The sequence below is a fragment of the Salvelinus fontinalis genome, chromosome 12 (assembly GCF_029448725.1).
Source record: "Salvelinus fontinalis isolate EN_2023a chromosome 12, ASM2944872v1, whole genome shotgun sequence".
NCBI classification, from domain to species: Eukaryota; Metazoa; Chordata; class Actinopteri; order Salmoniformes; family Salmonidae; genus Salvelinus; species Salvelinus fontinalis.
In genome coordinates this window covers 44,918,291-44,944,270 of record NC_074676.1, presented here as the reverse complement: position 1 = coordinate 44,944,270, position 25,980 = coordinate 44,918,291, and the positions used below count along the sequence as shown (strand labels likewise).

Genomic DNA, 25,980 nt, shown 5'->3' with positions numbered 1-25,980 from the left:
ATGGTGATAGCTGAGCTGACTACACGGACTGTGCTAGGAACGTTTTATATCGAATGTCTATAAGGCTAAGGCAATCTAATTAAATATACATTTAAGTTGCAAAGGCACAAGCTACATGTCCAGATATGGAATTCTGACTTTACTTTGAGTAATTTATCTTAAATGTTAAAGTTTCCACCTACCTGAGGTTGAGAAAATGGATGGTGTCCAAAGTTTGTGCGTTTTCTTCAGCCTTCGAGGATGATTTTAATATTTATAAATTGGTCCTCCTGCGCCACATTTTTCTAAACATAAACAAGTTCATGGCGTTGTTTGTAACCCTGAAATAGTCTTTATTCAATGTACATCTCATAGACTGAGAACGGAAGAGAAGAGTAATGTAATGGGCTGTTTCTAGTGCTCGACAGAGAGACATAATGACCTTTACTTTCTACTGTAGCTATTGCACAAATATCCATACATTTTAGGATACTAAAATACGCATTCATGGAGTCCAGAATAAAAAGATTAAACACAAGTAGAGAAATATTAATTTATTGTCCTCACTCGTAATGTTACATGATTGTGAGGTATCAAAATTAAAATCTTTACCAAGAGACAAAAAGTGTCATGAATGAGAAGCCAAAAATGACTTTGTGCAAGGTTTTAAGCGAATATAGTTGACGCACTGATAGCCTCCCAAGGATAGCTTGACCGTGACACCTCTAACCGCTTTGAGTGAGTTACAGTAAGTTGTGCCTTCAACTACATATGTATTAATGCAACAATATGAAAAACAGACGTTACACATAAAAGGAATCAAGAATGAGAAGATCTAACCAAAATGGCAAACAAATCCACTGCTGTACAATTTAATTACCAAGTACTTTACAATGGAATTAAAATCTTTAATGGCCAACATAGAGCATTCAACAGGGAACCTTGTGTTTTAGTGCAATTGGATGGACCGTTGACGTAAACATTCTCACTGTAGGTTCTTTGTATCAATGGCATTGAACCAGTATCTTTTTTTTTTTTTATTCTTTTTTTTTTTACATTGATCATCTGGGTCATGTTCATTAGGGCACACATTAGCAAAATGTTTTGCAACAGAAACCAAAAACAAGTGTTCCTTATTGGACAAGTTCAGATCACTACCTCCCCATTTACCAGTTTTTTTCTGCAGTTTCACGCCTACAGAAACACGACCCGGATCAGCTCATCGTGCCTGTGCATCAAACACAACACACATCATCATCATTAGACAAAGACACCCCTGAAGAGAGAGAATTAACAATCTTAGGGGCTCCTCTGGTCATTCCCATGGCTGAAGCCACCTCCTTCACCAGACTCATTTCTACTAAGCTTTTCTCTGAGCCAAAAGACCTCGTCTTCTCCTCCTCATGGCCCTGGGGGTTGAAGGCGTTACTCAGGGACTGCAGGGCAGCGTGGAGCTCATCCCGGGCCGCCATGACGGTCTGCACGCAGGGCAGACGGAGGCTGAAGTTGTTGGTAGCCGACCCCGTGGCGCCACTGGGGAGGCTGTTGATGACCTCTTCGATGGTCTTGGACGAGGAGAAGACAGTTTCCCGGCAGGCGCTGAGGCTGGCGTCACTGGTTTTACCTGGGCACGGAAACAACATTCTTTATATAATATATTACATTTATAGACACACATCCAACTTACTGGTCATTTCATCTGTCTGGGTCCCTATAGTCCACAAAAATCATCTTTCTCTTGTCTCCTTCCCTTGGTGATTACTGGTTGATAAAAATATATATTGCTCTAACCTATCCAGCAGATAAGTTGAAGTCACAATGAAATGAATACAAGGAACATAAGGTATTTAGGTGAGTTATATCTTAGACAACAGCCTTTATGTTTTGGGTGTAATACTGAGGAAACTGTAGCCTTTCTTCTCCTAGGCCAAACAGAGAGCAGAGTGGAGCTGCCTGATGGCCTGACTGGATCAGTACCAGACTATTTGACTGAAGTGAGGAGCAAGTTTCCCCAAAGGCTCACCCGCTCCAATTTGGCTCCAGTAGCGCTCACTTCAGGAGCTCAGGGCATGCCCGGCCCAGCATGCATCTGTAGTCTACTTGTGCGCTGCTAATAGCCCCTTGCTTTAGTTACTGTCAGAGTTCACAAAATATTTTCATTAAGAAACTGATAAAAACACACAAGTGCTAAATCAAAGTGACTTACAAAGATGAGGACAAATAGCAAGAGAGGGAGTGCAGTGATGTAGTGTCCACAACTAAAGAATCATTGTGGAATCTGAAGAGACACGTATCCGGAAAGCATGATGTGTACTTACTACGTGCACATGCTAACGGAAAGGAACGAGGTGGGTAGCTAGCTAAGTGTGTCATTGAATAAATACTTTTTCCTTCACAAAACATTTCTGACCTCTTATTAAATGTTTTTTTTAAAAGTTGTTGATTTTCATTCTATTATCTGTATATAATAGGCTAACAATGATTTTGGCCGAATAGGCCTGGCATTTCCCACTTTCAAGGAGCTTTCTGTTTGGATAGGGTTATTTTGCCAAAAAAACAAACAAATAAAACATTAGGCCTACCTACAGAAAAATAAGAAGGGTAGAATAGAAGGGTGTTTAGCATCCCCAGTGGCTCTGGAAGCGTAGAGAGGGTATTCTCTGCTGCTGGCCTGCTCTCCAGGCAACATCGTATGAGAGCCTAACGCCCACAGACTCACGTTACAATTTTTTTTTTATTAAAAGCACAGCGCATAAAGGAATTTTTCGTTTCATTTTTACAGCCTATATGCCTAATTTATAGACTATAATGATTTAATAGAACAAAATGTTTAAAATGCTGCCAGCCTAGTGTCCCTGCCAGCCTAGTGTCCCTGCCAGCCTAGTGTGTTGTGTTTGCAAATGCATTTCTTTGTAGGCTATAGCCTTGATATAATAGCCTAATAATATAGCCAAAATAATTCATTTTTGTTCCTTCTTAGGTTCCCTGTCTGGCTCCTGACCTATTTAGAGTGTTTATAGGCCGTTTAATATGACATGTAACCTATTTAGAGTGGTTATATGCTGTTTAATATGACATGTATCCTATTTAGAGTGTTAAAAAGCTGTTTAATATGACATGTAGCCTATTTAGAGTGTTTATATGCTGTTTAATATGACATGTATCCTATTTAGAGTGGTTATATGCTGTTTAATATGACATGTATCCTATTTAGAGTGGTTGTATGCTGTTTAATATGACATGTAACCTATTTAGAGTGGTTATATGCTGTTTAATATGACATGTAACCTATTTAGAGTGTATATATGCTGTTTAATATGACATGTATCCTATTTAGAGTGGTTATATGCTGTTTAATATGACATGTATCCTATTTAGAGTGGTTATATGCTGTTTAATATGACATGTAACCTATTTAGAGTGGTTATATGCTGTTTAATATGACATGTAACCTATTTAGAGTGTATATATGCTGTTTAATATGACATGTAGCCTATTTAGAGTGGTTATATGCTGTTTAATATGACATGTAGCCTATTTAGAGTGGTTATATGCTGTTTAATATGACATGTAACCTATATGAAATAATATGCGCTTCTTACATTCACATTTTCATGTTTATACAAATGATTTTCATTAAAGTCCATATTGTTCGGTTTCAATACTTCAAAACCAAATGGTAGGTTCAGGTAGTCAAAAATAGATGGGTGTTGGTTAAAATGTGATTTTAATGAGTGGAGTGAATTTGGAGCGGAAGTATTTTTTTGAGCGAGGAGCGGTTTGGAAACGACTGGAGTGAGATTTCCAACCACTGGGTTCACATATTCTGATCAGAGAGAGCTGAGTGGAGCTGCCTGATGGTCAGACTGTGTGAGTACCTTGGAGGGAAAGAGAGAGAGAGCTGAGTGGAACTGCCTGATGGTCAGACTGTGTGAGTACCTTGGAGGGCGAGAGAGAGAGCAGAGTGGAGCTTCCCGATGGCCTTGTTGAGCTGGAACAGTTTGGCTGCCGTGTTCTTCACTCTGTGCAGGTGTGACGGATCAAGGTCCTCACCGTTCCTCTCCGAGCCTTCATCCCTCTCCTGTACACACACCTTACAGTTGATGTTATTGGAAAATGGTACCTTTCCAAGGGGATACAATATACTTTATTGTCCATTTAGGACAAAATTCATTTTATGAAGCCACCATACAAATACACACAAAAAAAACAACATGCTTTTTATGGCTTTGGGCAGGCTGCCTCAGTGTCTTTAGGGGCTGCCTCAGTGTCTTTAGGGGCTGCCTCAGTGTCTTTAGGGGCTGCCTCAGTGTCTTTAGGGGCTGCCTCAGTGTCTTTAGGGGCTGCCTCAGTGTCTTTAGGGGCTGCCTCAGTCCAAAAGTTATTTTTATACATTTTCGGGATGGAAAAACAAAATGACTAAAATCAGATATATGCATGTAGAAAAGATAAATGGACCTATATTTTTTTGAGAACTAACAAATCACCGAATTAAGAGATAGACAGTCCGGGAATTTTCCATTTAAATTCTTCCAAAACAATGAATGTAGCAGTATGTATTTGTATTATGTTTGAGCAAAATAACAGCATTAGCCATGGCATAGAACTGCAGGAAACTAGCTTTAAGACTGCAACATTTTCTCTCTGCTCCATGGAGTAATCTGTATAATTACAGGAATTTGACTTCAAAATGAAGAAATAAAAAAAATACATCTACACTGCGAAGATGAGGGCCTCTAATTTTGTCTTTTTAAAATGTTTAAATAGTCGCACCAACGGGCCGACCGAGCTCATTGCCACGCTCCACGTCACGTCCCCTGACACCTAAGATCCTTTTCAATTCAGAGAAACCTTGCACTTTAAACCATTCAATATGGAAAACACTGGAAAAAAAGATGATAATTAACCGGTTAAAGCCCTTCCTCCATACACTACAATGGTACAGAAACACTTGATTCCAATCAAATATAGTTTCACTGCAATGGTGCAACGACAATAAACATGTGCCAATTTCAAGACTTGTGTCACTGTCATGAAAACAAAAAATGAAACCAAGGCCCTACCCATCTCTGGAAGAGGCCCACAAAGACTCAACGTGTCTGGTTTTGTCTGTCCGACCCCCTTTGTTTGACAACAATGGGAGGGGGGAGGGGGCGGGAAGGCACCTAGTCCGGCCGATGATCAACACTGACAAAGGCGATAGTTTGTGCACAGCAGAGAACGGCAAACAAGCACGTAAAAAGGGCTTCATTCAACACATCCATTGCCTGAACGACTGGCCCGACGTGAGACCGTAGCGTTAAGGCTGGCTATAGCTTTTTACCACAGCGTCCCCTTTACCGGGCTGTAAGAGGGGCTACTAATCTGAAGCGTTTAAACACTTGTCAAGAAAGACTGACAGGGCCGGTTGGGTTTGTGATGGTGGCTCAGTGCTCACCGTCATGTGGCAGTGGATATAGCGCTGGAGAGCGCAGGACAGGTCGAGCATCTTCGACTTGAGGCTCTGCAAAACCTGTCAGAAACACAGGCCATATTGTATCTTGTTGGAAGACGAATGGTTGATAACAAAGAAAAATAGGAGGCGTTCTGAAGAAACAATATTGTAGTATATTGCCATTCATGGCTTTAAAATGTTTGTTTTTTACATCACATTTAATTGATGATCCCTCTATCAAAACAACTCCTATAGATAAATGGTGACCAGGTACCGGAGTCCTGGGATAGGTCAGCTGAGCGTCGCTCAGCATCTCCTTGGAGATAGTCAGGCCCTCCTCCAGGAGAGAGTGCACCCCTTTACAGGTCCCCTCCAACAGAGACAGGACCACAGACCGCTGGGGGGGGGGGAGAGAGAGAAAATAGAGGAGGGGAAAGAGAGAGAGAGACAGAGAGAGACAACCTTTAACAAAAGGGATCTTGAACAACCGATTAAGCCTAGTGTTCATAGAGTCCCTGCAGGTCCCCTCCAACAGAGACAGTACCACAGACCGCTGTGGGGGGGGGGGGGGGGAAGAGAGAGAGAGGGAAAAGAGAGAGAAAATAGAGGAGGGGAAAGAGAGAGAGAGAGACAACCTTTAACAAAAAGGCCTACTGACTATCTTGAAAGCTTTTCTGGCCCGTTCTAGCCTCTACGAGCAATTTGGAGGGTGGCATCAGTATGAAACCACAACCTTTGACCCTCCACAAACTAATATGGTAGAGCACCCAGGCATCTATATACAACTACACACTCACCGGACAGTTTATTAGGTACACCCATCTCGTACTTCTACAAGGTGTCGGAAACGTTCCCCGGGAATATAAGTCCATTCTGACTCGATGGCATCACGCAGTTGCTGCAGATTGGACTGCGGTACAGTCGTGCTGTGAACAGCCCGTTTAGGTTAGGTTGAGGTCCGGGGGACTGACCAGGCCGCGCTCAAGTAAACTGAACACAACGCTGTCGTGTTCCAGGCGTATTTTTCTTCTACTCCTCAATTGTCCAGTGTTGCTGATGACGTGCCCACTGGACGCCGCTTCTTCTTCTTGTTTTTTATCTGATAGGAGTAGAACCCCGGTGTGGTCGTCTGCTGCAATAGCCCATCCGTTGACGAGGTTCGACCAGTTGCGTTGCCCGAGGTGCCGTTCTACACACCACGGTTGTAATGCGCCGTCTTTTTGTGGTCCCTCCTGTTAGCGTGCACGATTCTTGACATTCTTCTTCGACCTCTCATCAACGAGCTGTTTTTCCCCCCACAGGACTGCTGCTGGCTGGATGTTTTTTTACACACCATTCTCCCAGGACACTCATGCATGAAAAGCCCAGGAGGGCGTCCGTTTCTGAGATACTGGATCTGGTACGACGGCGATCATACCACACTCAAAGTCACTTAGAAATGGGCCAAACAAGTGACCTAACATTTAATAGAACAGTAACTGAATGTCTTGATGCCTGTCTGCCTGCTTTATTTAGGAAGCCACGTAACTCGCTGTCTGTTGGACAGATCATTTTTGGTGAATGTGGTGGTGTACCTAATAATCTGAGATTTACACACAATTTCTTTTTTATTTTTGTTATTTCCTGCTATTCCCACCAAAACAGCACAGTGTTTGTGGCCAGTATTTTTTCCCCCACCTCATTTTCAATCATTATGAAAGGCAGTATATGGTGGGTGAGTGCGAGAGAGAGAGGGTGAGCGCAAGTGAGAGACCGATGTGGTCTTACCTTGCCCGTGGCCTCGGCCCACAGCTCAGTCACATGGAGCTGGGTCCCGGTCAACGCCGCCAGGTGGCTGATGACCTGCAGGGCCGAGTCCAGACACTGACCACTCTTCCTGTGGGCCTCGTTCGCCATGGACGAGATCTCAGAGTCACAGCCCTGGGGACCACACGGGAAATGGACATTAAATTAACAAATATCTTTAATGAATTAAAACGGTCTTTTTATTTTAATGTATTCTGAGTATTTGTGAATGTGAAGCCATATTATATTAGGGAGAGGGTGGAGAAGGTTAAAACATATGTTTAGTTCTGGTACTGGATAGGAATTTTGTATATATTTATTTGCCTCAAGGTTGAGAATCCCCCTATGCTCATACATTTCCATACGAGCAGTGAAACAGCTCAAAGCTAAAACCTGTCAATCACAGATGTGAATTTTGATAGAGCCAGTAAGCGAGGTGAGAGGTAAGGTATAGGTAAAAGAGGTAAGGTGTCAAACTGACTTAACTGGAAAGGATTTGCCTTTTAGTGCCTTTGAATCTTTTCAAATTAACTGAGATAAAAATCCTGAGATCTTTCAAGAATGTCTTTACTGTAATTCACCATGAAATTATTTGCACAAAAACCAGTCAACAACGCATATGTGGTGCTGTACAAAAAGGTGCACATGAATGTTGCTGGTGCATAGCTCCATCTGTATGATGTACAGCCACATCCAGCTGCTACTGTACTGAATCATTTCAAGGCTCCGATGGGCAACGGGGTCTTTGTCTACATTTCTTCAATTCAAACGTTGTCCAACCTGTATCTATTTATCCAGGATAGTATCACAATCTCTTTTTTCAAGAGTACATTGTCAGTAGCTTTACAAAGAATGAAACATGAAAAAACGAGAAAAAAACCCACCTGGATGAGAAGCTGAAAGTAGCCTCCCATTCTCTTGACTTGGGTCTTGAGCTCCTCTGCGTTAATGGAGAGCGTTCCGGTTCCGGGATCGACGCTGGTCGCCCACTGCATGGTGATGAACACAGCTCTCTGGATGGCTGAGGTGGCCTTCACCAGCTGGCTCTGTGCCTCAGCCACAAACACTGGAACAGACAGAATAAATACAAATCAGGTTAGTATTTCAAAAGGAGCAGGGAGAAAAAAAGCAAAAAACACTGCCTGAATTAAAGAAAGTATTCATACACTGACTTATTCCACATTTTGTTGCACGCGACAGCCTAAATTCCATTTTTTTTTTAAATTGTTTTTTCCCCGCTCTCACAATACCCTATCATGACAACGTGAAAACATGTTTTTATAAATGTATTGAGAACGAAATTAATTTACATAAGTATTCACACCGCTGTGCTGTGACACTCCAAAATGAGCTCAGGTGCATCCAATTTCCTTTGATCATCCTTGACATGTCACTACAACTTGGAGTCCACTTGTGGCCAATTAAATTGTTTGGACATGATTTAGAAATAAACATTTGTCTATATAAAAAGGTCCCACAGTGGATGTCTGAGTAGAAACTGTGAACCATGAAGTCCAAGGAACTGACCGTAGATCTCTGAGAATTGTGTTGAGGCATATATCTGGGGAAGGTTATGAAACAATGTCTAGTGTTGAAAGTTTCAGAGAGCGTAGTGGTCTCCATCATTGGAAAAGAAAATACGGAACTACCCAGACTGACTAGAGCTGGCCGTCCGACCTGACTAGGCAACAAGGACCATGGTCAGGAAGGTGACCAAGAACCCAATGACCACTCTGATAGTTCCTTGGCTGAGACGGGATAACCTGCCAGAAGGACAACAGTCTCTTCACCAATCTGGACTTTATGGGAGAGTGGCCAGAAGGAAGCTCTGTCCAACAATCAAGCTGTCAAGTTGATTGTTGATCATTGCTAGACAAACATTTAAAGTCTTGCCATAGATTTAAGGAGGTAAGTTTAAACTGTAACTAGGCCACTCGGGAACACTCCATGTTGTCCTGGTAAGCAACACCAGTGTGTATTTGACCTTGTGTTTTAGGTTATTGTCTTGCTGAAAGATGAATGTGTTTGTAGGAAAGCAGACAACCAGGTTGTCCTCTAGGATTTTGCCTGTTCTTAGCTCTATTCCATTAAAAAAATAAACAATCCAGAAAACTCCAGTCCTTACTCGATGACAAACATACCCATAACATGATGCAGCCACCACCATGCTTGAAAATATGAAGCGTAGTCAGCTTTGTATTCAGGGCATAAAATGCATTTCCTTGCAACATTTTTTACAGTATTACTTTAGTTCCTTATTACAAAAAGGATGCATGTTTTGGAATATTTTTATTCTGTACAGGCATCCTTATTTTAACTCTGTAGTTACTCCACACTACTAACCTAATAGACAATGTTGTTGATCCATCTTCAGTTCTCATATCACAGCCATTAAAAACTCTGTTTTAAAGTCACCATTGGCCTCATGGTGAAATCCCTGAGTGGTTTCCCTCCTCTCCGGCAACTGAGTTAGGAAGGATGCCTCTATTCTTTATATAGTGACTGGGTGTATTGATAGATCATCCAAAGTGTAATTAATAACTCCACCATGCTCAAAGGGATATTCAATGCTTCCCACAGTTGTGTCAAGCTGGCTGGATGTCCTCTGGGTGGGGAACCATTCTTTATAGACACGGGGAAACTGCGTGGAAAAACCCAGCAGCGTTGAAGTTCTTGACTCAAACCGGTGCGCCTGGCACCTACTACCATACCCTGTTCAAAAGGCACTTAAATATTTCGTCTTGCCCATTCACCCTCTGAATGGCACAGATACACAATCCATGTCTCAATTTAACCGGTCTCCTCCCTTTCATCTACACTGATTGAAGTGGATTTAACAAGTGACATCAAAAAGGGATCATAGCTTTCACCTGGTCAGCTATGTCATATTCAAAAACATGCATCCTGTTGGTATATTTCCATTAATTTTTTTAAACTGGTACCTTCAGACGAGTCTTGTGGGCGTCCTAGACCAAAACAACCAACATGTACGTGTTCATTAGAGTCTCACCCTTCCACAGAGGAGTAATATTCGTTTTGTAGGCCAAACCATTTGGACGCTACAGACGTTTGTGTGAAGACTGATTTTTGGGATGTGTCAAGGTGTGACAAACATCGTTGTAGCTCGGCCCACCTGCCACCGCAGATGTGGTGGATTGAGACTTAGCCCACGCAAAGAAAATGAAATAATGCCAAATGCCTATTACTAGTTGTGAAACGCAGACTTACTGTTCTCCTGACTGTCATCGTCCAGGCCGTCATACAGGTCGGAGATGGTTGTCACGGCCGCGTGCACACAGCAGAGGTCAGAGGTCAGCCTGTCTGCCATGCTCTCCTCGTGGCTATGACACTCGCGCAGCTGCCCTACCGCCTGACCAATCAGATCTTTGCAGATCCCCGGCAGGACGGAGTCTGACGAGCTTGGGAGCAGAGAGGGTGGTTTGGCCACACCCAACAGACCTGGAACAAAACAGACAGACTAGTTAGGGGAAATATAACGGAATCTCCATGTAACTATGAGGAAGTGATTTCTAACAGCTAACGATATACTGTCCTATATGTGGTAGTCTGGTAAAATAAAAAATACAAAAAGTCTTACCAGAGGACTGTGGCAAGTTGCTATTATGAAGGCTCTGAATAGGGTGCACTCTGATTTCATAGAGACGCCCTGAAATCCTCCTGCTCTTCAACAGGCTTCTGCTCCTATAGGGAACAAACACATTACTAATGCGTCTTGGATTGGATCCCAACGGTCTAAACCAGTGTTGTGTGTCATCAACAACAAATTCATGATGATTGACAGGCACCACGCACCAGCCACATCTCATTCAACTGTCCCATCTTCTCAGAGCAGATGGAGAGGACAGACATACAGAGAGAACCACAGAGACGGCTGCCAAGTTTAAAATTTGGCCTCCTCGCCGTTAGCAACCAGGCCCATAAACATGGCCGACAAGGAAAATAATGATGAAGGGAAAATATTTTCCTGAAGGTTTGCGGGCAGCTGCGGCGGAGAGAGCATAGGTACGCTGACTGGCCTTTTTGTAGAACTCTAGGAGCTACACACATTACATTATGAAAACTGAGAGGGTGGGTGAAGAAATGAGTGAAAAATGTTTGTGTGGTTATTTCACATTGAGGTGAAGATGGACAAATTGAACTTCCAGGGCGTGCCAAGTAGTAAATAAAACAGTGGAAATATCAACACTAGTGCGTTCCACATGTTTGTTGGATTTTTCTTGAAGTCACCTCAAAAACAGGGTTTTTCCACATTCATCATGTTCGATTTGGTTCCAACTTCTGGCACATTCATCATGTTCGATTTGGTTTGAACTTCTGGCACATTCATCATGTTCGATTTGGTTCCAACTTCTGGCACATTCATCATGTTCGATTTGGTTTGAACTTCTGGCACATTCATCATGTTCGATTTGGTTCCAACTTCTGGCACATTCATCATGTTCGATTTGGTTCCAACTTCTGGCACATTCATCATGTTCGATTTGGTTCCAACTTCTGGCACATTCATCATGTTCGATTTGGTTCCAACTTCTGGCACATTCATCATGTTCGATTTGGTTCCAACTTCTGGCACATTCATCATGTTCGATTTGGTTCCAACTTCTGGCACATTCATCATGTTCGATTTGGTTCCAACTTCTGGCACATTCATCATGTTCGATTTGGTTCCAACTTCTGGCACATTCATCATGTTCGATTTGGTTCCAACTTCTGGCACATTCATCATGTTCGATTTGGTTCCAACTTCTGGCACATTCATCATGTTCGATTTGGTTCCAACTTCTGGCACATTCATCATGTTCGATTTGGTTTGAACTTCTGGCACATTCATCATGTTCGATTTGGTTCCAACTTCTGGCACATTCATCATGTTCAATTTGGTTCCAACTTCTGGCACATTCATCATGTTCGATTTGGTTCCAACTTCTGGCACATTCATCATGTTCGATTTCGTTCCAACTTCTGGCACATTTGTGCATGAGCTTGAGGTCAATCAAGGAGGACAGAGACACTGAAAAGAGGAGAGCCTAGGTCTGTGTCCCCAAAGTGCACTACTGTTGAGGGTGCCACATGGAGGGAATAGGGTGCCACATGTAGGGAATAGGGTGCCACATGGAGGTATTAGGGTGCCACATGGAGGTATTAGGGTGCCACATGGAGGGAATAGGGTGCCACATGGAGGGAATAGGGTGCCACATGGAGGGAATAGGGTGCCACATGGAGGGAATAGGGTGCCACATGGAGGGAATAGGGTGCCACATGGAGGTATTAGGGTGCCACATGGAGGTATTAGGGTGCCACATGGAGGTATTAGGGTGCCACATGGAGGTATTAGGGTGCCACATGGAGGTATTAGGGTGCCACATGGAGGGAATAGGGTGCCATTTGGGGGAGTCACTAGAAATGTACCGTCTGCGTGAAAAGGAGGCGGCGGTTGAGGCAGATATATCTTGCTCCCACTCATCATTGGGGTGGTAAAACACGTCGTCATCTTTAGAGGCGCTGCGGTCCCCCTGGGGAGGGAGAATACATTTCAATTAACCCCCGGTCATTTATTCAGCTTAATGAGAAACGACAGGAACAGAGGATGCCCCTCTTTCATGCATAAATAAGTGTTTTGTAAATTAGGTGAGCACCGGTAAAATCCACAGAGGCCTGACATACTGTTCTTGCGGCGAGCGTGAGACGGACAGGGCGTGAGACGGACAGGGCGTGAGAATGCAGTCTAAATCTATCTGATAGCGGTATGTTAACTACCAACTACATTAACCAGCTGTCCAAAAGGCTTCAGAAATATATGATTACTGTAACTAAAACTGTACGGCATTCACATTACAATAAACACACCAAACACAGCTCTTTAAAGTCAGATGGACAACATATGTATTAGAGGTATGACTGTTACTGACCTGGTCGAGTTCCCTCACGGCGGGCCAGGTTGCGACTGACCTGGTCGAGTTCCCTCACGGCGTGCCAGGATGTTACTGACCTGGTCGAGTTCCCTCACGGCGGGCCAGGTTGCTACTGACCTGGTCGAGTTCCCTCACGGCGGGCCAGGTTGCTACTGACCTGGTCGAGTTCCCTCACGGCGGGCCAGGTTGCTACTGACCTGGTCGAGTTCCCTCACGGCGTGCCAGGTTGCTACTGACCTGGTCGAGTACCCTCACGGCGGGCCAGGATGCTACTGACCTGGTCGAGTTCCCTCACGGCGTGCCAGGTTGTTACTGACCTGGTCGAGTTCCCTCACGGCGTGCCAGGATGCTACTGACCTGGTCGAGTTCCCTCACGGCAGGCCAGGATGCTACTGACCTGGTCGAGTTCCCTCACGGCGGGCCAGGTTGCTACTGACCTGGTCGAGTTCCCTCACGGCGGGCCAGGTTGCTACTGACCTGGTCGAGTTCCCTCACGGCGGGCCAGGTTGCTACTGACCTGGTCGAGTTCCCTCACGGCGGGCCAGGTTGCTACTGACCTGGTCGAGTTCCCTCACGGCGGGCCAGGTTGCTACTGACCTGGTCGAGTTCCCTCACGGCGGGCCAGGATGCTACTGACCTGGTCGAGTTCCCTCACGGCGGGCCAGGATGCTACTGACCTGGTCGAGTTCCCTCACGGCGGGCCAGGATGCTACTGACCTGGTCGAGTTCCCTCACGGCGGGCCAGGATGCTACTGACCTGGTCGAGTTCCCTCACGGCGTGCCAGGTTGTTACTGACCTGGTCGAGTTCCCTCACGGCGTGCCAGGATGCTACTGACCTGGTCGAGTTCCCTCACGGCGGGCCAGGATGCTACTGACCTGGTCGAGTTCCCTCACGGCGGCCAGGTTGCTACTGACCTGGTCGAGTTCCCTCACGGCGGGCCAGGTTGCTACTGACCTGGTCGAGTTCCCTCACGGCGGGCCAGGATGCTACTGACCTGGTCGAGTTCCCTCACGGCGTGCCAGGTTGCTACTGACCTGGTCGAGTTCCCTCACGGCGGGCCAGGATGCTACTGACCTGGTCGAGGTCCCTCACGGCGGGCCAGGATGCTACTGACCTGGTCGAGTTCCCTCACGGCGGGCCAGGATGCTACTGACCTGGTCGAGTTCCCTCACGGCGGCCAGGTTGCTACTGACCTGGTCGAGTTCCCTCACGGCGGCCAGGATGCTACTGACCTGGTCGAGTTCCCTCACGGCGGGCCAGGATGCTACTGACCTGGTCGAGTTCCCTCACGGCGTGCCAGGTTGCTACTGACCTGGTCGAGTTCCCTCACGGCGGGCCAGGATGCTACTGACCTGGTCGAGGTCCCTCACGGCGGGCCAGGATGCTACTGACCTGGTCGAGGTCCCTCACGGCGGGCCAGGATGCTACTGACCTGGTCGAGGTCCCTCACGGCGGGCCAGGCTGCTACTGACCTGGTCGAGTTCCCTCACGGCGGCCAGGATGCTACTGACCTGGTCGAGTTCCCTCACGGCGGGCCAGGTTGCTACTGACCTGGTCGAGTTCCCTCACGGCGGCCAGGTTGCTACTGACCTGGTCGAGTTCCCTCATGGCGGCCAGGTTGCTCTGGAACTTCTCCAGGCTCCAGAAGGTGGAGATGCCCAGTTTGGTGTTTCTGACCTGGACCTGCAGCTCTCCCTCTCCGCCCTTCTTCTCAGACCCCTCGTGTCTAAAAACAGAGGGAACCAGGTTAAGCTATAAAGAGGAAGTAAAGCCAAGGTAAGGGATGAGATATTGAGTGAGAATTTCCTGCTAGATCTTGCTGTAGATCCAGCTCAATATGTGGCAAAACGAAAAGAGTATTTCATATCCAACGGGATGTAAAGATGAAGCTCGCCTCCACTCGTACCTGCTGAAAACTGTGTTCTTCTTGAGTTTGTCACTGATCTTGTTGGCCTCCTCGATCATCAGAGACAACTTCATGGCATCCCACCGAGGAGGGACTGAGAAAACAGATAGGTCACCAGAACTGTAACTAGCCACACAACCAAAACCATTGTGTGATGCAATGGAAACACTAATCTGAATCACAACACAATGTTACCTCAATGACCTCGTACCCCTGCACATCAACTCGGTACTGGTTCTCCCTGTACATAGCCAAGTTGTTGTTACTCATTTACTATACTGAACGAAAATATCAAACACAACATGTAAAGTGTTGGTCCCATGTTTCATGAGCTGAAATAAAAGATCACAGAAATGTTCCATAAGCACAAAAAAGCTTCTCAAATTTTGGGCACAAATTATTTTACATCCCTGTTAGTGAGCATTTCTCCTTTGCCAAGAAAATCCATCCACCTGACAGGTGTGGCATATCAAGAAGCTGATTAAAAAGCATGATCATTATACAGGTGTACTTTGTGCTGGGGACAGTAAAAGGCCACTTTAAAAACATGCAGTTTTGTCACACAACACAATGACACAGATGTCTCAAGTTGAGGGAGTGGGCAATTGGCATGCCGATTGCAGGAATCTCCAGAGCGGTTGCCAGACAATTGAATGTTAATTTCTCTACCATAAGCTGCCTCTCCAGCGTTGTTTTAGAGAATTTGGCATCGCGTCCTACCGGCTTCACAACTGCAGATGGGCCTGTAAAGTAAACATTTCACTGCTATTCCACACATGTTGTTTCCGAACCATTTGAGGTAGAAAATGTGATTTGTTAGCTACCACAATAAGTTATGCCTCTCCTATTATTGTAATAACATCTAATCTCTGATTCATACACTTCACACCTGGTTTGTATTCATTAGTGCACACTGTTGCAACGGAAAACGCTTTGCAACGAAAACTAGTTTATTGGACAACTTCAGGTAGTCCCTCCTCATTTCAGACCGTTTTCTCATGAATACAACCCAGAAGTTGAAAATCCCTAACAATGGTTTACCGTTTTTCGGAGTCCGGCTTCCTTTCAGTGCCAGTTTCCTCTGCATCTCCTCGAGGTCTTTGCCAATCTTCCTCTTCTCTGCCTCGAGGGCCTCCACCACATTGGCCTGTCGGACACCGTGGTCAGCCATGGCCCGCCGTGTGGCTTGGGCTTCCAGATGGAGGCGGAGACGTGTCTTGTGCGTGTCCACCTCCTGCTCCAGCTCCACCTTGGCCGACTGCAGCTCCTCCATCTTGGAGGCTACCTGCTGCTGGTCCATCTCCCAATGCCGCTTCCTCTCGCTCTCCTCCTCCTGGGGGAAGGAAAGCACTGTTGTCGGTGAGTGAAAGAACTAAATGTAGTGGAAGTCACGCCAAAATATTACAATGAATATAACAATAACACCCTTTCCTTCTTTAGAATGCGCAAAAAGGTATTCTTTTTCCCCGCCAAACAGTCAATGTAAATATGATATTGTAACGTTGAAGTGTAATTATTTGTGTATGGAGAGTAAGGTCATTGTAGGCTACTTGCTCAACCCACAAATTAAAATATAACATTTCAAATGTTGCGCACATCATCCGCCAGTATTATTTTAATTCCGGCCAATAGCTTTCAGTTGGCCCTGGCCCGTTTTGCCACTGGCAAATCATGCTAGTCATTATTAGCCTAATTCTGTATGGAATGTCGGTTCATTAAGGGACAGAGGTCAGGTCATTATCTCCATGCAGCGTCAGAAAATTTGGGAGCGACCAAACCATGTCCTGGTGCCATCAACTGAAAAGTTAGCGGAAAACATTAGTCTAGAACCCTGACATATGATATACTTTTAATATTTTTTTACGATACGTCTGATTTAGCTAGTCCTTATACAATACAGTTAACCCTGACCATTACACCATGACACCAAACGACTCCGTTTACAGACAGTGAAGACACTATTGTACAGTAAAAAAAACAAGGTCTGATGTGAACATGAAGTCATCGATTTGTCAGTGTTTTCATTTCACACATTATGTCGGTAAAGCCATAGTTGACGTACCAGTTCTCTCTCCAGGGCTTTGATCCTGTTCTCATAACGAGCCCTCTGGTCCGACAGCTCCTCCTGGGCCATCTCTTTTGCCACCTGGATTCCCTGCATCATCTCCTCTTTGGCCTTCAGACGCGCCTCCTCGATCTCCTCTTCCAGTCTACACGGAAACAAAATGGACGCCTAGACGCATTAACGAGTTTCAGAATGAGTGCCGTTTTCTTTGCCTCCCAGAATGACACATTATTAATGTGTGCATCCACACATCTTTCCACAGAGTACAAATGGGACTCTCAGTTAATCACATTGACGTGTGATAGTAATCATATCAAATCATTTCCGAATCTTGTGATCAACTCACTGTGCTCTTTGAGCAGAGAGCAGCTCGTTTTTGGCAAACTCAAAGTCCTTCTGGCCATCGCCCGCTCCCGTCCAGCATGACACGCGTTTCCCAGACTGCACCTCTGCCGGGTGGTTGAAGCGGAAGTAGTGGTCTCCGCCCAGGGATCACCCTGTCGCCCTGGAAAACACCAAGAGAAAGACCCCCAAAACATGAGTGATCTCAGTCAGGTTTCTAACACTGCGTTTTTATTATTCATTTCATGTGGACACAATACGTACACGACGCAGGACACGATACGTACACGACGCAGGACACGATACGTACACGACGCAGGACACGATACGTACACGACGCCAGGACACGATACGTACACGACGCCAGGACACGATACGTACACGACGCCAGGACACGATACGTACACGACGCCAGGACACGATACGTACACGACGCCAGGACACGATACGTACACGACGCCAGGACACGATACGTACACGACGCGAGGACACGATACGTACACGACGCGAGGACACGATACGTACACGACGCGAGGACACGATACGTACACGACGCGAGGACACGATACGTACACGACGCGAGGACACGATACGTACACGACGCGAGGACACGATACGTACACGACGCGAGGACACGATACGTACACGACGCGAGGACACGATACGTACACGACGCAGGACACAATACGTACAAGGCGCAGGACACAATACGTACAAGGCGCAGGACACAATACGTACAAGGCGCAGGACACAATACGTACAAGGCGCAGGACACAATACGTACAAGGCGCAGGACACAATACGTACAAGGCGCAGGACACAATACGTACAAGGCGCAGGACACAATACGTACAAGGCGCAGGACACAATACGTACAAGGCGCAGGACACAATACGTACAAGGCGCAGGACACAATACGTACAAGGCGCAGGACACAATACGTACAAGGCGCAGGACACAATACGTACAAGGCGCAGGACACAATACGTACACGGCGCAGGACACAATACGTACACGGCGCAGGACACAATACGTACACGACGACACAATACGTACAAGGCGCAGGACACAATACGTACAAGGCGCAGGACACAATACGTACAAGGCGCAGGACACAATACGTACAAGGCGCAGGACACAATACGTACAAGGCGCAGGACAGAATACGTACAAGGCGCAGGACACAATACGTACAAGGCGCAGGACACAATACGTACAAGGCGCAGGACACAATACGTACAAGGCGCAGGACACAATACGTACAAGGCGCAGGACACAATACGTACAAGGCGCAGGACACAATACGTACAAGGCGCAGGACACAATACGTACAAGGCGCAGGACACAATACGTACAAGGCGCAGGACACAATACGTACAAGGCGCAGGACACAATACGTACAAGGCGCAGGACACAATACGTACAAGGCGCAGGACACAATACGTACAAGGCGCAGGACACAATACGTACAAGGCGCAGGACACAATACGTACACGACACAAGCCAATATGTACATGACACAAGCCAATACGTACATGACGCAGGACAGTGGTGTCAGAGACCAGGTTCCCGTTGACAAAGGTCTTGGCGTTTTCCATGGGGGTGATGCTGACTTCACCGTTTACATTGGAAACGAAACTGAAAAGGACAAAATGTTAGTAAATTCATAACAAAACATGTAAGAATGACAAAAGAGCACTGGAATGGGGGAGTTTCCTGTATGAATGTTTAAAAAAAGCAGTAACAAGTGAGACAGCCAGGACTCATTAGAAGGCTAAACGAGGCTATGGTTTTTGAGGTGGGTCAGTCCTTCTCACCAGTGGTGGTCGGCGATAAGGGCCCCAGACAGCTGGATGTCGTGGGGGGACTCTGACTTGTGCTGGCCAACCTTGGTCTGTCCCTCCTTAATCATGTATAACAGCATCTCCGACAGCTGTGGGTCCTCGTTCAGGTTCACCAAGTTGGGAAGTCGGTTGTCCACAGCAAACGTGACGCCCGCTTTCTGATGGGGAGAAGAGAGGGAAGCAGATGAATATAGGAGGGGAAATGATTTTCTGAAATGTGCCAAAGGAATGTGGAAGGTAGGTCGATACACGGGAGTGAAACACTGATTATGAAGATAAAGGTCACTTTTAGTTAGGTTATGAGCTGACCTGTAATTCTTCGGTTTCCTCACGTTTGTGTTTCTCTGCCTGCTCCAGCTTCTCTCTCCACGCTCTGACAAGACGTGAAGGAATCAGATTCAAGTTGAACTAAAAACAGTTGTCGTATTTTTTGCCACATAGCTCACAGAGCCTCTCTGGGACAAGATGTGTGCAGGTTTTATGGTCGTCACCTGTGGGCCTCGGCCATCTCCCTCTCCTGCTGCGTTAGCTGGCTCTTCAGAGCCAAGATCTCCTCCTGGAAGAGGCGCATCTTCTCCGGCTCGATGCCCTGAGAGCTCATCTGAGCCGCCCGTAACTTCTCTACCTCAGCTTTCAGCTCTAGTAACAAAGAACCACACAAATTACATTGTTACATTTCTGCTAAAACAGAAAAAGTTAAGTGCCATTTTGGGTGAGCTTTTGTTACATCACATGTATGACTGTCAAACAGTAACCTACCTTTTTGATACCGGTGGAGGCTGGTGGGAGGAGCTATAGGAGGATGTGCTCATCGTAATGACTGGAATCAATACAACGGAGTCAAACATGGTTCCCATACGTTTGATACAGTTCCATTTATTCCAGTCAAGCAATTACAAATTAGCCCGTCCTCCTATACCTCCTCCCACCAGCCTCCTCTATTTAATACACATAATTTGGTACTTAACCATATAAAGGCAGATGGTCACAATCTCTGCACCGTTTCCCCTTCCCGTGTAAAATAAAGCCTTTGCAAGAGCTCCCCCTAGCGCCAAAAAACAGGAAATGTGGCGTAGCAATTTCGTTTGAATAATACCTTCATGACAGTTAAGATGTCCCCGACATGATGTGACCGTGCATGAATATGGCCCGAAGGCAAGGTTAGAGCCGGGGCTAGTTAATTGAACCTGGTGATGGACGGATGAGAAAAAGAGAGAGGGAGAGAGATTGGTGGCAGCATGGAAGGGCGAGGGATGAGGGGCTGACCTCTGATGAGCTTGGCGTTGGTGTCCTCGTTGACCTTGGCCACGTTGATGATCATGCGGGCCTGCTTGGCGTACCGCAGCGTGCTCAGGCTCTCCTCCACGTTGCTGCCCGCCGGACTCAGGGTGGCGATCATGGCCGTCTTGGAGTTTCCGCCCAGGCTCTCCTTCAGCAGCCTGGACAACAAGGCGACAGAAAAGGATATTCGGACACGGTGGCGATGCAAACCGTGTTCTCACAAACCTCTTGACAAAATGACTTACTTCACAAACCTCCCTCGTAATGTTATATGAAACCTGGATGAAATGTAGCTTCACAGAGAGTTGCAAGATGCTCTGATACTAGGTGCATGTTTAACTAAAACTTTTCCTTCATTTTATTTTTTTATGTGGGGCGGTGCTTTTCCCAGTCACACACACACACCCCCTCCCCATCTATATAAAAACGACTCTTTGTGGATGCTCAGGTTGACTTTCCCACAGAATCCCTCTTCCACAGGCTTCATGATACTGTAGTGTGGCAGGGTTGGGGTCCATTCCATTTCAATCCAATCTCTCAACTGACTATATTATAATGGAATGGAGCCCATCCCATATGTCTGTATAAGAGGCATTTATCTCTTGTGTCAGTGAAACATCTTTTACTCACCATGTGAGCACAGCCTCCCTGTAGGGGGTAAAGACCTTCCTCCTAGTCTGGGCCTGCTCTGACAGGGCAGAGATCACCTTCCCCAGGCTCAGCAGGGACTTGTTGATGCTGGCACCTTCCTAGGATACAGACAGGGGAATAGGATGCACAACGCATCATCGGGGGGCAAACTACCTGCCCTCCATGACAACTACACCACCCGATGTCACAGGAAGGCCAAAAAGATCAAAGACAACAACCCCCCGAGCCACTGGCTGTTCACCCCGCTATCATCCAGAAGGCGAGGTCAGTACAGGTGCATCAAAGCAGGGACCGAGAGACTGACAAACAACTTCTATCTCAAGGCCATCAGACTGCTAAACAGCAATCACTAACTCAGAGAGGCTGTTGCCTACATGGAGACCCAATCACTGGACACTTTTAATAAATGGATCACTGGCCACTAAACAACGCCACTTTCAATAATGTTTACATATCTTACATTACTCATTTCACATGTATATACTGTAATTTTATACCATCTACTGCACCTTGCCTATGCTGCTCGGCCATCGCTCATCCATATACTTATATGTACATATTCTCATTCATCCCTTTTAGATGTGTGTATTAGGTAGTTGTTTGTGAATTTGTTAGATTACTTGTTAGATATTACTGCACTGTCGGGAACTAGAAGCACAAGCATTTCACTACACTCGCATTAGCATCTGCTAACCATGTGTATGTGACCAATAAAATTTGATTGTGGATTTTCCCATCTAGTACAACTGGCTGTACACTACTGAGAAAGAGTATTTTTAGACCCAGGTGTGTTTGACAACAGCCCGGGTGTGTTTGACAACAGCCCGGGTGTGTTTGACAACAGCCCGGGTGTGTTTGACAACAGCCCGGGTGTGTTTGACAACAGCCCGGGTGTGTTTGACAACAGCCCGGGTGTGTTTGACAACAGCCCGGGTGTGTTTGACAACAGCCCGGGTGTGTTTGACAACAGCCCGGGTGTGTTTGACAACGCCCGGGTGTGTTTGACAACAGTTAATATTCTGTACCAAAATGAACAAATGGCAGGAAACGACACACTTCCACACAAGACGAGGCTCTCATTACGCGTAAACCTGGTATGTTGATTTCACCCTGGTATGTTGATATCGGTTGCTTTCTGTATACACATTTACTAAACAGTATGTTCTAAATAGTACACAGTATGATTAGTACACACTATGGTCAGTTTCAGTAAGTAGTAGGTAAGGATTGGGACACGGTGTCTATGAACATTGAAAATATGGATAAGTTTTTTTTAAAGCAGTGGAAACACAGTGGTGTACAGAGCGTGCTCACAATGAGGCGGTCACCGCTGGTCTGGGCTGAGGAGCAGCGCTCGCTGCCGGCCAAGTCCACCAGGTTAATCCTGCTGGTGATCCTGTGGTCATGTTCCTCCCCTTCCACAAACTCAGTCTACTCACACACAGAGGGACAAACGGTCACACACACACTAAATGTGTGTATTCAAACAGAAACATGCAATATGCTCCTTAGAGGTAGATTGTAGAGATGCACTGGAGAGCGACGCTAAAACACACACAGAGACAGAGGACCGGCGAGGTTCACCTTGGTCTGGGTCATAACCAGGGTGAAGACGGAGTGGGATCGGGAGCTCTTGTCGTTCATGCCTGTGGCTGCAGTGGCTCGCTGCTTGTTCCCAAGCTCCAGCCAACCCTGGAAACAGACGAAGGGGGGAAAGAGTGGGAATTCACAACACACAGACTTCATCACTTTACTAAGTGTTCAAAAAAGTGGTAATCAGTGTTCAGAAAGAATGTCTGTAAAGCACCTTACCTGAATGTCTTCATAGGAGCTCACCACGTTCCTGAAGAAAACATATAGTTACTGAGTGAATCCTTAAGACTAGCAAGCCATCATTACATCTGACAACACATTCACGGAAACCAAAGGTTTGCTCACGTGGACAGCTCAGCAACATAAGGTCCGTCGACTGGATGTTCCCTCACCCTCAGCTAGAAACACAGAGAGCATTGTCATTACTAAGATCATTTAGTAGAATGGAAGAAAAATAATGCCTTTGAAAATCAGCACAGAACACATTAATTGACACGTTTAATGAAAATGTCACAGGTTTTGAAAGGCATTTGGTCCTACTCACAGGTAACCTCTTGTGGTTTTGTTCATCCCTGACGATGAGCAAGTCATGGATTTTTTCATTGTACACCTCGAAGTAGCTCATCCCCAGATGACATGTGACCTGTTATGCAACAGCCAAGTTGTTGTGAGCGCTTGATTGAGTAAGAATTCTAAATGTATTCATTTCACATGGCAACTAAACTAAAAACAAATGCTTTACATGACAACTGGACAGAATCAACAAAGTGTATATTATGGTATGAATTTAAAAAATAAACACCTGATTGTCAACTGCAGACAGCCGAGCAAAGAGCTCCTCGCAGAATCTTGGTGTTAGCCCTGCCTCCTCCCCGAAACCCATCATACTGCAGAAGGATAGAGCAACATAGTCCAACTTTACACATTTGGATTCAACAGTTTACTTACTAACTTCAAAAGGAGACTCGTGACAAGACAAAAAAAAGAATCTAGTGTGTGTGTGTGTGTGTCTGAGAAGAGGAAAGAGAGTGAGAAAGAACAGAGTGAGACGTACGTGTATGACTTCCCCGACCCAGTTTGGCCGTAAGCAAACAGGCAGGTGTTGAACCCCTCAAAGGCCCTCTCCAGAAGAGGCTTGGCCAGTTTGTCATACACCGTCTGCTGGCTGGCAAAGCCAGGGTCGCTTTTATCGATGGAGCAGAAGGAGAAGTCATATGTGAAGGCGTGCCTCTGCTTGGTGTCTGGATGTTGAACAACAGTCTCCTGGTTCTCCATGAAGATCACATGCGATGCTTTCTCTGTCTTCTCCCTGAAAGCAAATGGAAGTCAAATATTGGGTTATTTTTTACATCACTGATTAGGCCTAATGGATAAAGAAGCAAATTAGTATGATGACTCGTTGCAGTTAACGGGGCCATATTTATGCCAAACGGATGTTTAGTTAGAGCTGGATGAATGCTGAATGAATCCGATTTCAATGAACAACAAATTAAATAGATATAGATTATTTATTTTTTTACCTGGTGTTGAATGGCCTCACCCGGACCGCAACTGTCACAGCACTGTTCTCCATCTTCAGGGTATCCGGTTTGGATCGGACCAAAGGCTCGGTCGAGACATAGGATGTTGGTGCAGGGGTAGAGGACCTCGCCACGCTTACATCGCTATGGATTGAGTTCTTTCTCACCTGCGCTGGCGGAAAGGTCGAGGCCACGTTCGCTCCTTGACTATTGAGCGGAAACGTCTTAGGGTGATTTGCACCAGGTATTGCAGCCTCCACGGTCACCTGTACGTGCTTCTTTGGTATCTCTAGGCTTGTCGTTTTTACAGCTACCACTTTTTGGCCCTTTTTCCCAGCCAACCTCTCAAAGGCATCCTTATTTGCCGTGATTTTCTCGAAAGGAGTCTTTCTCGTGGGTGTTGAAAACGTGTTGGTCTGGTCCTCTGGTTTTGTCACGTCTACTTTACCCGGGGTTGCTGGTTGTTTTGGCGCAAATCTAGACGGAAACCTTTCAACTCCTTTAGTTGGGGAGTTTAAAAGGTTAACAGCTTCTCTCGATTTACTTTTAGATGAGGTGTCCCTAAGACTAAATGACCGTAATACACCTGCATTTCCTGGCGTTCGGGGGTTTGATTCAGAGAGAACTTTAGACTGATTAGAGTCGGTACCGCTGACCCAGCGTTGTCTAGAGCCCTATGCTTTGCCGATGTCATTACCTGCGCTTTTGTCAATTAAACCTGTTCTGCGTTGCAACGACAGTGTTTTCTCAGATGCAGGTGTGCTATTCGGAATGATTTCCATAGTGTTTTCACTTATCGTTTTGTCGCCGTTAGAGGAAAACGGGTGCTGAAGGGCGAATCGGCCAAGAGCGGGCGTGTCATTCTTCTGACCTCTGCTTTTTGACAGTCCAGAGATAACGTAGGTCGTGTTTAGCTCCTTGGTTTTATCCAATGATCTCATATCGTCACCTTTTATATTTTCTCGCGGAACTTCAACGCTGATCTTTGAAGCTTTTCGGGCTTTCGCATAAGGGTCCCTTGGTGTCAAGACATTATCATAAAAAGCTGTGTGCTTTTTCTTTGGTATCGAGTATAAAGACATGGTACTGTAGAGATTTTTAAATTATATGGTTAAAAAAAATACAAATCCTTCGTCAATTAAATAATTCCAACGTTATCCGTAGACAACTCTATTAAAATTGCACATCTTCCCCTGCAAAAAGTTGAAAGTTAGCTTTATTTACAACTGGGTAATGAAACAGGAACTATCTAGCTCGCCAACTCAACCATGTAGGCACTTTAGTTACCGTAGTTGGTTGGCGACGTTAGCTTAGCTAAATTGGCTAACTTAACTGTCTAAAAAAAATCACATTACAAAGCTGAGAATGATAATCAGATCAGTTTACCTAATAAAATATTACAATTTGGGCATTCAATATATGCCAGCTACCTACTCCTCAAACCAGGAGATTCAACTCAGTGTTGTTTGTTTACCATTTCACTGTCGTGGTTGACTTCGCTTTTGCGCCGCGTCGATTTCAAACTGCGATTTGCTATTGGCTAGACAGAAATTACGTTTCCGTCCATAGCAAAAAATCACAAACATGCCGTGCCCGTGTTTGACAAGTAGATGGTAGTATTTCCAAAATGCACAACTATATAAAA

General features: G+C 45.7%; 1 protein-coding gene across 1 annotated transcript; it reads right to left on the bottom strand.

Moving 5' to 3' along the window:
- Positions 1 to 518: 518 nt before the first annotated feature.
- Positions 519 to 25,849, bottom strand: LOC129867490 (kinesin-like protein KIF14). Its single transcript, XM_055940932.1, is given in 29 exon segments — positions 519 to 1,603; positions 3,919 to 4,060; positions 5,417 to 5,491; positions 5,688 to 5,810; positions 7,181 to 7,333; positions 8,083 to 8,264; positions 10,427 to 10,657; positions 10,797 to 10,900; positions 12,629 to 12,732; positions 14,724 to 14,859; positions 15,040 to 15,133; positions 16,081 to 16,372; positions 17,102 to 17,249; positions 17,451 to 17,593; positions 17,595 to 17,609; positions 18,982 to 19,084; positions 19,264 to 19,448; positions 19,600 to 19,663; positions 19,782 to 19,929; positions 20,557 to 20,729; positions 21,202 to 21,320; positions 22,537 to 22,653; positions 22,807 to 22,914; positions 23,035 to 23,065; positions 23,161 to 23,213; positions 23,360 to 23,458; positions 23,618 to 23,702; positions 23,870 to 24,124; positions 24,336 to 25,849. Coding segments are annotated over 29 exon segments (4,953 nt in total). The 5' UTR covers positions 25,418 to 25,849; the 3' UTR covers positions 519 to 1,214.
- Positions 25,850 to 25,980: the final 131 nt, after the last annotated feature.